The sequence below is a fragment of the Esox lucius genome, chromosome 19 (genome assembly GCF_011004845.1).
Source record: "Esox lucius isolate fEsoLuc1 chromosome 19, fEsoLuc1.pri, whole genome shotgun sequence".
NCBI classification, from domain to species: Eukaryota; Metazoa; Chordata; class Actinopteri; order Esociformes; family Esocidae; genus Esox; species Esox lucius.
The window spans coordinates 8,396,371-8,413,667 of NC_047587.1; the positions used below are offsets into that span (position 1 = coordinate 8,396,371).

General features: G+C 47.6%; 1 protein-coding gene across 1 annotated transcript in view; it reads right to left on the reverse strand.

Annotated features, from left to right (window-relative positions):
• Positions 1-3,004: 3,004 nt before the first annotated feature.
• si:ch211-266k8.4 (TBC1 domain family member 10A) overlaps positions 3,005-17,297 on the reverse strand; it is a 38,299-nt gene continuing 24,006 nt past the window's right edge. Inside the window, exons 12-15 of the mRNA XM_010883552.3 lie at positions 16,806-16,966; positions 15,570-15,670; positions 12,633-12,824; positions 3,005-3,494 (exon numbers count right to left, since the gene is read on the reverse strand). Coding sequence (XP_010881854.2) covers positions 3,407-3,494; positions 12,633-12,824; positions 15,570-15,670; positions 16,806-16,966 — 542 coding nt within the window. The 3' untranslated portion in view covers positions 3,005-3,406. The remainder of the gene's footprint in view (positions 3,495-12,632; positions 12,825-15,569; positions 15,671-16,805; positions 16,967-17,297) is intronic.

Consider the following 17,297-nt stretch of genomic DNA (forward strand, 5'->3'; position numbering starts at 1 on the left):
GGTCTGTGACTGGTCAGGTGTGTGTACCTGGTCTGTGACTGGTCAGGTGTGTGTACCTGGTCTGTGACTGGTCAGGTGTGTGTACCTGGTCTGTGACTGGTCAGGTATGTGTACCTGGTCTGTGACTGGTCAGGTGTGTGTACCTGGTCTGTGACTGGTCAGGTGTGTGTACCTGGTCTGTGACTGGTCAGGTGTGTGTACCTGGTCTGTGACTGGTCAGGTATGTGTACCTGGTCTGTGACTGGTCAGGTGTGTGTACCTGGTCTGTGACTGGTCAGGTGTGTGTACCTGGTCTGTGACTGGTCAGGTGTGTGTACCTGGTCTGTGACTGGTCAGGTGTGTGTACCTGGTCTGTGACTGGTCAGGTATGTGTACCTGGTCTGTGACTGGTCAGGTGTGTGTACCTGGTCTGTGACTGGTCAGGTGTGTGTACCTGGTCTGTGACTGGTCAGGTATGTGTACCTGGTCTGTGACTGGTCAGGTGTGTGTACCTGGTCTGTGACTGGTCAGGTGTGTGTACCTGGTCTGTGACTGGTCAGGTGTGTGTACCTGGTCTGTGACTGGTCAGGTATGTGTACCTGGTCTGTGACTGGTCAGGTGTGTGTACCTGGTCTGTGACTGGTCAGGTATGTGTACCTGGTCTGTGACTGGTCAGGTGTGTGTACCTGGTCTGTGACTGGTCAGGTATGTGTACACTGGTCTGTGACTGGTCAGGTGTGTGTACCTGGTCTGTGACTGGTCAGGTGTGTGTACCTGGTCTGTGACTGGTCAGGTGTGTGTACCTGGTCTGTGACTGGTCAGGTATGTGTACCTGGTCTGTGACTGGTCAGGTATGTGTACCTGGTCTGTGACTGGTCAGGTGTGTGTACCTGGTCTGTGACTGGTCAGGTATGTGTACACTGGTCTGTGACTGGTCAGGTGTGTGTACCTGGTCTGTGACTGGTCAGGTGTGTGTACCTGGTCTGTGACTGGTCAGGTGTGTGTACCTGGTCTGTGACTGGTCAGGTGTGTGTACCTGGTCTGTGACTGGTCAGGTGTGTGTACCTGGTCTGTGAATGGTCAGGTATGTGTACCTGGTCTGTGACTGGTCAGGTATGTGTACCTGGTCTGTGACTGGTCAGGTGTGTGTACCTGGTCTGTGACTGGTCAGGTATGTGTACACTGGTCTGTGACTGGTCAGGTGTGTGTACCTGGTCTGTGACTGGTCAGGTGTGTGTACCTGGTCTGTGACTGGTCAGGTATGTGTACCTGGTCTGTGACTGGTCAGGTGTGTGTACCTGGTCTGTGACTGGTCAGGTATGTGTACACTGGCCAGACTTGCTCAGATATAACAAACTTAAAAACGTTCCTCTTTTTTTTTTTTTTATGTTGTATTGAATGTCATTGAGAAAATGTTTTATTTTCCCAACAAAAAAAAAAAAAAAGTAAATAAAGGTTGTGTTTCAAAATGAACCAATATGACACTTTCACTATATACTTGTACCTCAAATTACACGTTAATCTGTAACTGCCGAAACCTGACTGCAGATTACCTGGACTAGAGGAAATTGTGAAAGAGTGTGCTGTCAATCATTAAATAATTCTCCATGCAGATGGAAACAGATCTTTGACAAGAGCTGACAAATCTTCTCTCTGAGAATAACTATGACCGATCATATCCTGTTGGTGGACATGCATGCCTCAGGTATCTTCTACATCCATCAAGTGGAGAGAACTCACAACCATTAAGATGTAAGGATGATTAATACTAAAACATGACAAAGGAGAAGGGCGCAGGGAAACAACATCAAAATAACTTGTTCCAATGTTAATGTCTCGGTTTGTTTGAGGCCGACTTCTGTCGCGCTGGATTTGTCTACCTTTGAAGCCAGTTTCTCAAAGCATATTTAACAATTCAGACCCCTCAAGGCATCACACTGTTAACATAGACCGTCACACGTTTGTATAAATTTAAAAGCTAGAGCATGAAATCTACAGTTTAACATTAACCCAAGTAGGTAAGGGGAGACCTTCTGGAATGCAGTCACTGACCGTGACCTCACATCTAAACTCACGCCCCTTCCTCAGGTACAGGGAAGTATGTGGCCTCCCCCTTCGGGTCAGGTTTTGTTTACTGCCTTTGATCATGAACTACCGGGTCAGAGCCAATACAAGGTCAGAGGATCCACTTAAAGCATTCCTGACCTCTTAATAGTTTACTACACTAAGAACGATGAGAGAGTGAGAGACAAAGCAAAATAGTCAGAGATACTAGAAAGTATAGATGATATGCCTCATCACAGAGCAACACCTATTAAACCCACTAAAATGTAAATAAGATAAAATTAAATCTCTCCTATATCTGCCAAGTACAGGTTTACGGGATCAAAAATAGACCGAAAGCACACACCCCTCATTAAAACAGCTTTTATGGTTCACTTTGTTTTCCTTGTGGGCTGACAGATTAATTATTAGAGCACTAAATCACAAGAAAGGTGTCAAAATACCGAAACTATAAAAATGAGAATGAAAACCTAACCAGGTTAAAATGGGTTTGTCAGTGTGTACTACAGAGCTGTTCTTTACAGGGGGAGGAAACCAGCTCTTCCACAACACCATTAAGCTGTTCCATCAGAGTGAACACAGTTGTGTGGTTGTGTGTTTGTGTAACACAGCAGTCACACCTAATTACAGGGGCTCATTGTCTCTTTCACAACATTTAATGAATGACAGGCCAATTCATTAAATGTTGCAAAAACTCTCCCATACAAGACTGTAATTAACACGGTTTATGCAGTGAAAATATTTGTAACCAAGTTCACAAAAAAAAAACATAAGACAGACAGCCTATGATCAAATGCCTAAATGTAGACTGATGGTGTAATAACCACCAAACAGACACCAGCTCAGACTCTCAGTGAGACTATAAGAATTACAAAACCAAAACCCAGAGATGACCACCCACTCCACCTTTGCAACACGCTAGTAAATAAATGACCGACAGTTGGATTATTAACGTTTCATTTAAAAGATTTATTTAGACAATAAGAGAAAAAGAAATACAAACACTATAAAACCAAACCTATCAACCGACAAGAGAAAAATAAACAGCTCCAGCGGAGAAAGAATTCCAGCAGCGGGTTTTGCACCGAACATACACTCCCACACGTAGCATTGAACTGTTGCAACTGTATGTGTGTGTGTAGGACCCAGCAAACCCTCCCCTGCAGTAGCCTTACACACACCCACACACACCAGAGGACTGAGGGATTAAACAGTGACAGCCAACACTACCCCTAGGAATGAAATGCTGGGTAACAGGATGGGGAAGGGCTAGGGGACAACTGTGAGGAATCATCCAGGATGGTTGGATCTTCCATGCGTGAGCGTAATACGGTAATGGCCCGTGTGGTTTCTCTACCATCCCTCAGATGAGTTGGGACTCTTCAGTCATCCTCGCAGGGTTGGCAGTCTCATTCAGGCTACATTCAGGCTGGCTTGGAGATGACCGCTCCCTACAAACAAGAGGAAAGTGAGTGGTCAGTAACGAAAACATTCTCACCCGCTTAACATAGATTAAAGACATGGCCCGCCCGACATTACCGGGCGTTTGTGGCGTCGCTTTTAATCATCCCTTTGAGACGGCATTCATTAGCTAGCTTTAGCTTTATACAGATCTACACCATCCAGAACCCAAGTCGTTCTGACAAATTTGTAATATTAAAAAATTAATTTAGAGACATAACACACACACACACACACACACTGAGGTCCCTGAAACCAAATGAAAGATTTGCATTAAACCAACATTAAAATAGATTCCTCTAAACTTGGGAGAAAAGGCAAGACACTTAAAGATAATGACAAAGACTTCAGCTGAGGAACCCACTAAAAGGCCCATGGATCTCCACTAAAAGGCCCATGGATCTGTCAGTACGTCATGTACTTTATTGTAGCGGGCAGGTCACAAAAGGGAGAGAGATGTAAACATGTCCGTGATAAGATCAAGTTGTGCCTAGCACCAAGGAGCAAGACAGCATGGATTTTGTGTTTGTGGTGTGATCCTAATGGTACTGTAATGACGTGTGGGGAAATTGTGTCCAGTGGGGTCATTATTATGTAAAATGCTGCGTAAACTAGGGCTAAAACGATTATGACATTTTAGATGACGATTGTCACAAATAATTGTGATAAACTGTTTAACGGTCTACAATGTACATATCATGTCACTATTAGAGTGTAGCCTAATAATATTGTAAAAATACACATGGTGGATCCAGAGATGATTCTTCAGATTTTTGGTGTTTGCGCTTTTGAGCGCCAGCTTTCTGGAGCAAATCCGGCAATTTGCCTACTCCAAATTATTGGGCTTACCTCCTTAATTTGGCTAAAAACCGAAATGCGCCAAGAGCGTTGCAGTTGTGTTGGGCTTTGGAACCACCACTAAATCGATGTTGTTAACATTTGCTCTTCACAAAATGGAACGGCAAAGCAATGACAATTACATTTTCCTGTGGCACATATAGCTCTGGAAAAAATTACAAGACCACTGCACCTTTTTTTCCTCAAAAAAGGTTTTGAGTGAGGAACAGAAGGGTTAAAATGAAGAGACCACTGCAAATTGAACAATTCTGTTCCACACTAAAAACTTTCCTTGTCTCTTAATTCTTTCCAGAGCTGTATCTTGGCCCTGTAAGGACATCTTGCACACTGCCCTGGTGTCACCATGCTATGCCACTGGACAACAGATATTTCTATCCATGGATTGTAATGTGCATTATCTAATGAATAGAAGTGATAAGTTGATATTTTATAGCACCAATAACTTCCCACAGAGCTTAGGCGCTCTTTGGCACCCCAGGGCTAGACACCCAAACCGACGGAAGTCGGGCAATGTCGGGCAATGTTTTCTAACATTGCCATGAAATCCATTATTTTAATTGAAAACACACAATCTCGGGAATAAACGTCTTGTGCAAAAACATCATTGTCATAAAGATAATTGCGATCCGGCTCAAACGATTTAGCTTAACGCTAAACCGCCATGGACTCCGTGGGAGTTTCTGGTCACCAAACAGTGGAACTTAACAGCCCTAAATGGAAACCATAGCCAGCATGGCCTTGGACATGCTTTATTCAGAGTTGACCCGACTGAGATAAGGATGGAAATACCAACAAGCGTGTCATTGACGTATGGCAAACCCACCCCAGAGTGATGTGGACACAAGTATGATGTAGTGACAAACCAGGCATCACGCATACACACCGGGATTCAATCGCCCAACGTCACAATGCCTTCCCCACAAAGCCATGACGTCCCATTACGAAGCCCTGGCGCTCCTCCCGGCACTCATGAACACCTCTTTATTTGAGGGGATAAGAAGCCTGATGTTTTTGTTGCGTGCCCGGCGTGGCGCTGAACAGCTGCTGTCCATTCCGCTGGGCCGGCTCCCATTGACAGAGAGGAGGGAGGACTGAAAGGTTACCCCGAAAAGAGTTTAGCCACGCTGGATTTAGCTAGCCATGTGTCGGCGCTGTGAGGCGATAAGGGAGGGCCTGTGCCATTGAGTGCCCGGCCCAGCAGACAATGGAGGCCCGTACAGCAGTGACCTCGGCGGAGACAGACAGCAGGTCGGTCCAGTCTGCTATAGACAGGGGCCCTACACCAGTCTGGGCTGACGGCTAATCCTGAAAGGCAGGGCCTGGCCCGCGGGAAAAGGCCAGAGATCTACCGCCTCTGAACAGCGTCCGAGGAAAACAAAGCTGCCCCAGTTCTGCTGGTGAGGGGCTTACAGCACAGAGTGTCTGACCACACAACACAACCTCAGGGGACCAGACCTTGTTGAGGAGATCTTTCGGTTCTGAAGCACTCGAAAAGGGTACCGAACATGACAGACTTCACATAAAAAGGTTTGACTAACGTCATGAGACACAAAACGCTGTTTAGTTGGACAGCATGCCCACCGGGCTTGGCCAGAGAAGGCGATGGACCGCCCCAGCCTAGCGACACCACTGTCGGAACCATACGTGGCGATGAAACGTCTCCCTGGAGGTGTCTTCATCAGAGCAACATAGCCTGGCGACACAAGGGAGTTCGACACTACAGTACACGCCCCCCAACACACACACACACACACCCGCCCCCCAACACACACACACACACACACACCCGCCCCCCAACACACACACACCCACCCCCCAACACACACACACACACCCACCCCCCAACACACACACACACACACCCACCCCCCAACACACACACACACACACCCACCCCCCAACACACACACACACACACCCACCCCCCAACACACACACACACACACCCACCCCCCAACACACACACACACACACACACACCCACCCCCCAACACACACACACACACACACACACCCACCCCCCAACACACACACACACACACACACACACACACCCCCCAACACACACACACACACACACACACACACCCCCCAACACACACACACACACACACACACCCCCCAACACACACACACACACACACACCCCCCAACACACACACACACACACACACACCCCCCAACACACACACACACACACACACACCCCCCAACACACACACACACACACACACACACCCCCCAACACACACACACACACACACACACACCCCCCAACACACACACACACACACACACACCCCCCAACACACACACACACACACACCCCCCAACACACACACACACACACACCCCCCAACACACACACACACACACCCCCCAACACACACACACACACACACACACACACACACACACACACACACACACACACACACACACACACACACACACACACACACACACACACACACCCCCCAACACACACACACACACCCCCAACACACACACACACACCCCCAACACACACACACACACCCCCCAACACACACACACACACACACACACACCCCCCAACACACACACACACACACACCCCCCAACACACACCCCCCAACACACACACACACACCCCCCAACACACACACACACACCCCCCAACACACACACACACACACCCCCCAACACACACACACACACCCCCCAACACACACACACACACCCCCCAACACACACACACACACCCCCCAACACACACACACACACACACCCCCCAACACACACACACACACACACCCCCCAACACACACACACACACACACACACACACACACACACACACACACACACACACACACACACACACACACACACACACACACACCCACCCCCCAACACACACACACACACACCCACCCCCCAACACACACACACACACCCACCCCCCAACACACACACACACACACACCCACCCCCCAACACACACACACACACACACCCACCCCCCAACACACACACACACACACACACACACCCCCCAACACACACACACACACACACACACACACCCCCCAACACACACACACACACACACACACACCCCCCAACACACACACACACACACACACACACACACACACACCCCCCAACACACACACACACACACACACACACACCCCCAACACACACACCCCCCAACACACACACCCCCCAACACACACACCCCCCAACACACACACCCCCCAACACACCCACCCCCCAACACACCCACCCCCCAACACACCCACACACACACACACACCCACCCCCCAACACACACACACACACACACCCACCCCCCAACACACACACACACACACACCCACCCCCCAACACACACACACACACACACACCCACCCCCCAACACACACACACACACACACACACACCCCCCAACACACACACACACACACACACACCCCCCAACACACACACACACACACACACCACACACACACACACACACACCCAACACACACACACACACACACACACACCCCCCAACACACACACCCCCCAACACACACACCCCCCAACACACACACCCCCCAACACACACACCCCCCAACACACACACACCCCCCAACACACACACACCCCCCAACACACACACACCCCCCAACACACACACACCACACACACACACACACACACACACACACACACACACACACACACACACACACACACACACACACACACACACACACACACACACACACACACACACACACCCCCCAACACACACACACACACACACACACACACACACACACACACACACACACACACACACACACACAGTCTTAGAGGCAGCATGGGAACCTGAGGACTTTCAGGCGGCCACACAAGGGAGCAAATATCACATCTTGCTGTGAACAAAGGCACCTTTGGGAGTGAGCCTCCGGGGGATTTTCCAGCTCAACACGGGCCATGTGTGACCTGAACGTGAAAAGGCCTGAGAGCGGCCGGGTGGGGTGAGGGTGGGGGACGACACCTGTCGACATTAGACTCCAATATTACCTTTCAGCTCCTGGGACAATCTATCAGAGTTGAATCTATGCTGCTCTGCATGCAACACTCTACTCCGGTGGGCCGGCGTGTTCCAGGGCTACATGAGATGCACAATACGACCTCATGTAGGTAACGGCCCCAGTAGGCCTCAGTCGCATGGCGCATTCAAGCATTTGTCTCGCGCAGGGGAACGTGGTGTGCTCAATTACTTCCAATCTTTCGCTTTGAGAAAAAAAAGGGGGGGGGGGGGGGGGCGGTAATATTACCCCTGGAAAAAGAAATGAGGTAAACTCCTGACTAATCGCAGTATGTAAACTTAAACAACTGCACCTTTTTCTTTCCTTTCCTAAAAAAGTTGGAAAGGAAGGTTTTAAGGTAGGAACAGAAGGGTTAAAGTTAAGAGACCACTGCAAATTGAATGCTTCTGTTCCTCACTCAAAACTTTATATCTCTTAATATTTTCCAGAGCTGCACATGCTAACAATTTATTCATTTGTCATTACATTAGCAATTTTGGGGTTAGCTACAACAGCACAGGCACAATACAATCCTTTTTAGAGATATATAGATATATAAATTGCATTACAACACATTAGAATTCATCAATGTCACAATGTAAAGAGGGACAAGGTTTTATGTGAACCGCTAGATTGTGAGGTGTAATACACTCTTTTTTAAAAACAAGGAAAACTATTTTGGGAAAGTCCCGCTTCCAAGACATTCATTGTCCTGCGAATGATTCTGAAAATACCCTCCCCCTCACCTTTCAAGAATTTGACTGCATTGTACTTAAATTATGCCTACTAAGTCTCCCCTTAAGCAGAAAGGCAATAGAGAGCACCTTTGACCAAAGTGGTGGAGATCTCCTCTCATGGCTGGATGGCCCAACATGACACCTAACAGAAATGTTTCAGTGGATGAAGGACCCAGTCTCAGTCATTGTGGGGAAGGGTATTACGGTCACAATGACCTCACAGAGCTCTGAAGAGCGTGACAGTTAAGCGCCCCCCCCCCCATTGGTCCGATGACGGCAATTGACAGAGGTGGGTTTCTTCACAAGTGGACAGACCGATGCCTGTTCCCTCATGCAGTTTAAAGGGCTTCCCTGATGAAGGGAGAATACAGGTGCACTAGAAGGAGGCCGGTTGGAGGAGATTGGGCTCTTATGGTACCTTCATGGCTAATCAGACCAGCGTGGAGGTCGTTGACACCAAGGTCCTGTTCCGGAGGAACTAGTAGGTGTGATCCTAAACATGACCTGCCACTGGCAGATACTCATTGCTGTTCTCACGTGGGGTCAGACAAAGTATTAAGAAGTGTGGGTTTGTTACAGTGGCAATGAAAAGAATACAGTAGACAAAGAAAATTGCATTGTTTGTCCCTCTGTGACTTACAAACTTCAAAGATTCACGTGGAATCATGTTTCCCAACATTCGCACAGTCAGGATTTGTCTCCAGATAAACACAAGCCTGTCTGAACAGCAGGCCAATGCTGGGAAATCAAGACTGAGGTCATGAAAAATTAAGGGTACTGTTGTACAGTGTCATGGGAGGCTAACAATGTACAGGTCCAGAAAACACCATTCGTGTGTTGCCTCAAGGCTTTGACAAATGGCAAACCACAATTTTCTCAAACAAACCTTCCCATTGAGCTCTTAAAATAAGAAAAACAGCTAGCGCTGGATCAGCCATCCCATGCCCCATTTCCCAATGTTGCCCGTCTTTGTTGTTGTTGGTTACATAACCCTCCTACCTGAACCAATGAAGAATTCCCTAAATAACTCCTTGGATGAGTGCTACTGAACACGCACCCACAGTGATCAGGTTCCTGAGTCCCAGCGCATTTAGTACATCGTCGCTGCGTGTTGGCCCGCCAGCCATGTCCTAATCGGGTCCCAGTGGACCAGAACCGCACCCCTCCTCCCTCATAGCTCAGAGGGGGGGGGGGGAACAGGAGACAGACACTGACCTCCCTGAACACAACACGGCCATATCAGGTGACATGATTGCAGAACAGCCACCCACTGGGCCCTACTTTGGCATCAACTCGGAGCTCCTCCGATGGCGTAGAAGCTATGTATGTTCCTCTGTAAGCCCCCCCCCCCCCCCCCCCCCCCCCCACTGAACATCCAGAACACACAAGGTTGGGGGCGGAGCTGACCAGCGAGTCTGTGACAAACAGGTGTCTCTATGGCGCCCGTGGCGTCGCTGGATTTAAAAGAGACAGTGATTACTGTTGCACATATTTTTCTTGCCATTTTATTACAATTTATAGACAAAACTGGTCATAAATGGGTCATCGGTACAGAAGCAATTATACAGCCTTTAATGGGGAGGGATGGTTGACATTCACACCCGCTACTCTAGCAAACCACCAGACAAAGCAAATAAACCAGAAGCACAACTTGTTCTGTGACACAACATGAAGATACTTTTCTACGGAGCTCCATGTGGACCCAGTTGCCAAAATTATGCTGAGCTTCACACCATCTATTCTCACGTGCCTACTTTTTAGGTGTCAAGGAAAGAGATGAGCAATATTCAATATACAGAAATTTGAAAATGTTGATGCTAAAGAAGAAAAATGTAAGGGACACAAACTTCTTTAAATCCATTAGTCCTCGCACTAAAATGTAATTTCACAGGATTATTGTTGGTGCCAGTCAAGGAAAATCGTGTCGGTACAGGCATGTACAGAACTATACATTATAAAATAATATGAATGGAACAAACTGATATTTTCCTCAGGTGTTTGGTCACTGTGACAAGGTTTTTCCACAGTCATCCTCTACTTCGGTCCACTCAGTACGGTTGATAAAATGACTCGATTCATTCAGCTACTACAGCAGCAAGCAGGTTTCCCCTGGCAGGCTGACAACAACCATCCATGCATATCGTCAAAACATGGCTGTCAGTTGGCTTGGATCTCATGGACGGTGCACGCAGAATATCAACGCATCACAGCACCGATGACCCAGACCTGAAAGCGTCAGCCACTATCAGAGTCACACCAAAGCATTAAGTGTTCCCCCGACTTAACATGGGATCATTCACAGCGGACTACGATAAATCTATCGACTGTGTAATGGCACATGTACTGGGAGAGGGTGGCTGATTGAGGCTTGTGTACATTACAATCGACTGGAGAAAATAAAACACTAGTCAGACAGCAGAGCTCTGGCAGAGGAGGGTGGCAGGGATGTCCCTGATGATAAAAACATCGGAGTGCTGAGCAGGGATAATCCGGGAGGGGCGCGGACCCCGCCGAGCCTGTGCATACGCAAACCAAGCAGACGTGGATCCATTTCCTCCTCAGGGATTCTGGCTTTTTTTCAGGCTTCCCACAGACACCGAAGGTACCGCCAAAAGCAGGCAGCCGGCTATGGAGTTTATTTTGGTACCGTTCTGTGGCTCGGCCCGGCCCGGCGACACGGCAACGTGAAAACAGGGCAACGCGGACGCCACGTCATCCAGGTCAAGGCACGGGACACAGGTGGGCCGGATGAGAGCATGTAATGAGGTACATCCGTATACTGGGTGTGGAAAGCCCAGTAACAGGGTCATTCAGCCAGAGAGCCCATTGAACGGTCTCCACTTGTTTCACATTGTTTTGTCGTTAAGAGAAACTTTGTCATTTTTACCCATTTGACATGGACGAACGAACGAACGAACTTCTGTTTACGTCACATTCCAGGTTAACGAAAAAAATCGGACATTATGAAGCGATTACTCAAAACTCACGGCGATCCCTCTAATTAAATGATATCAGTAGAACTGCACTTCTGTCAGTGGACATAAAATCCTTCAATCTCAACACAAACAGAATGGGGGGGATCTGATTTCATCCCCTCCACCCCCTGTCAGAAACAGACTTAGAAGTGAGAAGCCTAGTTCCTGGAACTCTAAGCCCCAAGGTAGAAAACAAATCCAGTAAATAGGTGGTTGTACATTTGACATGGGGTCTACATGTAAAAGGTCCTGATCCAGCCATCCACACAACCATGAAGACATAACCTTTTGGGCATTTTCATTTATCCAGGTTTTAAATTCCTCATACTACCCTCCCCCACCAGGCGGATCTGATTAACAGCAAGGTGTTCCCCACAGAGACAGGGCCAAAACACAGGAAATTATACCGCCTGACAGTTTTATTTTTGGCTTTTATGCCCGCAGTGTCTAAACAGGTGTGGGCCGCTATCGACGTCGCGTTGCTTACAGCTTCCGGAGGTTCTGGGCTGGGTCACAGGGAGACGGGTTCTGGGGGGGTTCTGGCGGTTTCTGGGTGGTCCGGGGCCGGAGGACACCGATGGACTTGATCCGGGGGGACTGGCTGCTGCTGCTGCGTCTACGGGCCACACGGCCCACGGGACCAGAACACATCCTCCTGAACACTGCGGCCTTGGGCCTGCTGGGAAGACAGGAGCACAAGGGTTAAATATTGTTCACCTACAAAACCACAGATACTCCCACCTACAGTAGTACAGATATTCCCAGTACACCTACAGTAGTACAGATATTCCCAGTACATCTACAGTAGTACAGATATTCCCAGTACACCTACAGTAGTACAGATATTCCCAGTACATCTACAGTAGTACAGCTATTCCCAGTACACTTAACAGATTTATCCAACTCGACTTAACTCTGTTTAAATTAGTCCGACAATTAGACACTACACTTGGGCCGTATCTCATTTCTATTATTTAAGTATTTGGAAATGCAAATAGTATGATGTTGAATACCAACCCAACAATAATAATAAATAAAACAGGTGTGGAAAGAAACAGCCCCTTGTGCACTGCTGATTATACGATACAGTTCAGAAACTGAATAGAGACCAACCCTAAGCTCTGAAGAAACAGACGGGTCAAAGTTCCAAGCCCTGATGTCATTTTAACCAAAGGTTAAAAGCCAAGGAGTCTGACAACCATTCAACAGTTTGCTACTTCAGTGTGAAACTCAACTTACACAGGGGCTTCATAAACACACTGTATGCACTCACTCCTCCGCCCACTTCACTCGCTCACACGCTTATAAAGATGAATGTCACACACATCAGCGGTTTGATTCATCAACAGGTGAAGGGTATTTAAAGGAGAAGCACCTGGAGGGAGAGAGCGCTCAAGGGAGAGCTGGCTGGATAGGACACCAGAGGAGACGGGAAACCCTAACACACACTAGCTTTTCGTGTTGCACTTCCGGATTCCTGATGTCCTAAATTCTTGGGCGATAATGGTACATTTGGCGTGTGACCATGGTATTTAGTGGAATGACCTACATCACCACACTGGACCTGAACGGTCCATACAAGCCCACCTTAGCCCGGGCACCCACACAGCAGCAGCAAAGAAAAACTGATCCATGCGATCCTGACACTTTAACGTTCACAATCTGGAATGAAAACTCTCTGAATCCAGGTACAGTTCTCCAGAACACTGGCTGAAACCTAAGGGGTGGGGGGTGTTGCAATGTGCCCCTTCTCTTTCATCTACGCTCATTTGATATCCCTCGCAGATCAAAGGAACAGAACTCTTTACTCAGTACATGAGCCAGAGTCATCTACAGTCAACCGACACTGCCAGCCCCTAGCTCCTGGGCTCCAAGCCCTGTCAGTGCAGAAGTGCTTGTCAGCAAGTCGCTAAGAGAAGAGTGCCCTCCTGTCCTTCCTGTCCCCTCTCTAATCTTGTGTCAAATTAGCGTAATCCCTTCATTGACCCCCTGGGCCAACCTGCTCCTCATTTCAGCAATTTCAGCCACTTGACACTAATACGGGACCTGTGAGGAATGACAAGTATGCACACAGCCTTCTGCCCACGGCTCAGAGATGTGGCATGCTTTTGTCATGAGATGGAGACTGAGGTCAGGCTGCCTGGCAGAAATTATCACCCCAATGTTCCCACCACCAGAGCAAATATCATCCCAGTATTCCTACTAAGATAGCCAGTAGCAACCCCAGTGTTCCCACCACCTGAACCAATATCAATCCCAGTGTTGTGAAACCTGACATGCGAAAGGTAAATAGGTTCATAGCCGTGGAAATTCAGAGAACACTCAAGCCACAAGATGAACTTCCTTCACCCCGATTTCATAAAATAGGTGGGTTACTCGCATTATATGAGCAAACACAAGCCAAAGTTATCTATGATTGGTCAATGAACCCTGCGTTGCTCAATAACTATGGATTCATGGACCTTCAGAGTCTAATAAGTGACAGGCAATCCCATTACCCAGGGATGGGCGACGATAACTATGTGCTGGGTTAGGGTTCACACACACACACACACACACAATCTGGGGTGTACTCATTCAGACAAGAAACAAATAGTGACCTGAACATATCCAGCAAGATATGAACGCAGAGAGCTTGACAGAAGCTCTGAAGGAAGTGTAACCGTTGTAGAATTGGTCTTTACAACATCTGTGCCAGGCTTACATGACGGGAATGCACAGACACAGAACATGTTGTTCATTTGAGAAAATCAAAAAATGTTGGCCGGCCTGCTTGTCCTGTCACCTAGCATTGAATGACTCATGGTCTATTCTTGGTTTCATACGGCATCTTTGAATAAAAATTAACCACAGTGCTGTTGGCATTTCAATTTCCTGGCATTCCCGATACTTGACCTCAAAACTGCAAAAAGTTACTGAACCGTGGGTTTCCTGAGCCCTCACAACTGAAGAAATAACATTTTGTTTTTAATAAATAATAAAGAGAATGTTGTTCCCAGGTCCTAAGAAGTTTACCTATACATTTGTCATTAAGCAGATGCTCTCATCTAGGAGACACTAATAACTACATACATCTTCATACTGTTCCATGCTGCATCAACTCAACTGCACGGGACATGACAACAGGGATCATAAAGGTTCCTTTTGCAACAGCTCTGTGTGGGAAAGTCAAGTCTCCTCTGGCTTGGAGCCATCTCCTCTGGCTGACAGATGACAGACAAATGTAGGAATTTACATCTCAGTGGATTTTTCTCTGGAGATGTTTAAGTTTTAAAGAATATACATAAATTGAAGGTGGCAACCTCAATCAAATAACACACTGCGTAGAAATGTTCCATTACTAAACCTTTAAAATTGCTTTATGGCAAATATGTTGCTGCGCATGTACTGTAACAGATGTGTCTAACAGAGGATTTTGACCAACCTGTCTTTGACTGACCCCTCGGAGACCAGGGTGGGAGTGGTTCCCCCCTCAGCCAGACTCCCACCTCCCTGCTGAGCCAGACTCCTCCTCTTGGCTCTGATCTGGAGGGGTGAGGAGGACCATGTCAACAACCAGAAAGCACTTAACCCACAGGCTTAACCTACGGACTGACAAGGTAGAGAGTGTATTAACAGTGGAATATACAATTCAGAAGTAGGACAAACAAAGGGCCAATTTTCACTACAACAAATGTGAGGACAATTTAACTTAAATAGCATTTAAATAACAATAGTTTCTATTCACAGTAGTAACAGGAAACTCTCACTGAAGAGGTTAGCCTGTAAAGTGTGCGGCCGGACCGCTGACCCGGAAAGCAACTCACTAACAATGTTGTTAAGCGGTTAACTAACATGCTGCTCCCTGTCAAACAAATGCTGTTGCTAGTGATAAAATACATTGAGGTGCCATTGGTTCTGATTCTGTTTATACACGGAGCCAGAAGAACTTCAGAACCAGACGTCCTACATCAACAGTCTTGGTGTATCTCTGATGCAAATCTGGCAACAAGCTAAAACGCTCTTATACACAGGATAAGAAGTTAAATTAGCATGTCCGGAAATGGTTTCCAAGTGTCTGGACAAAAGCACATCTTTAAATACTAATTCAGACATTGCTCCTCCACAAAGGCCATCATTTAAACCGGTTTTCTGTACTATGGAAATGGATAAAACCCCTCATCTTGTAGAATTTGTGAACTACTTTCTAAAACAAAATAGCAACCAAACCCTAGCAGAGAACTGAACGCAAAAGGTCAAACTAAAGACTAAAGCCCTCCTAATAGAGCAGGCCTTTGGAAAACAGCCACAGGCCAGTCTGAGACAGCAGGGTTAGGCTTGAGGCTTTGGGTTCCTCAGGTCCAAAAGGGTCTTGATGCAGTGAAAATCCTGCCCGTTGTAAACACTTCTCCCTTTGTTTGGGTTTTACAGAGCATTACTACAAAGAAAAAAAGCAACACTTGAAGAGCAATGTGTAGAAAACCTACAGATGGAGATTACTGAGACGGTCCCTGCAGAGCAGCATGGTTTAGACAAATAAGAACAAAACACTGTGCAGATAAAGCAGAAAAGACAAATGAGGAAAGGAACGGGTTGTGACGGACTACTCTAGAAAAGGCTCAGACATCCGTTCAGTAACTTCCTCCACAGGTTAGGAGAGCAGTCCTTCTGGCTTGCCTACCTGTGACTGGTTGATTGAGGAGGTCCTGCTGGCCTTGGAGGAACGACGCCTGGCAGGGGAGGGTTTACTCCTCCCACTCCGATGACCTTTATCCAGCAGGAGGCACTGGGCCACCTGCACAAGACGACTGAAAATGTTCTTAGGACCGGTCGCAGATGAATCTATTGGGAGACAAAGGGTGGGACACAAAAAAAAAAGATGTCTATCCATTATAAAACAGGCGAGCCTAGTTCAGCCGGCCCGCCACACAAAGTGTTGATCGTGTCTGCCCTCTCGATATTCGAACCCTGGTCGTCCACGTGAAAGGCTGCATCTTGAACCACAACGGGACCTGTTGTTCCGTCGCCTGCGTCTCTAACCACTATGCTAATGCTATTTAACAAGAGGTAGTCAGTCAGTCAGGGATGGACGGACTCAGTAAGAGACATTCGCTCTTCTAGGCTGGGTCCGCTTACACGGTCCAGCTAAAAGAGTGCATAAACCCCTACAGCA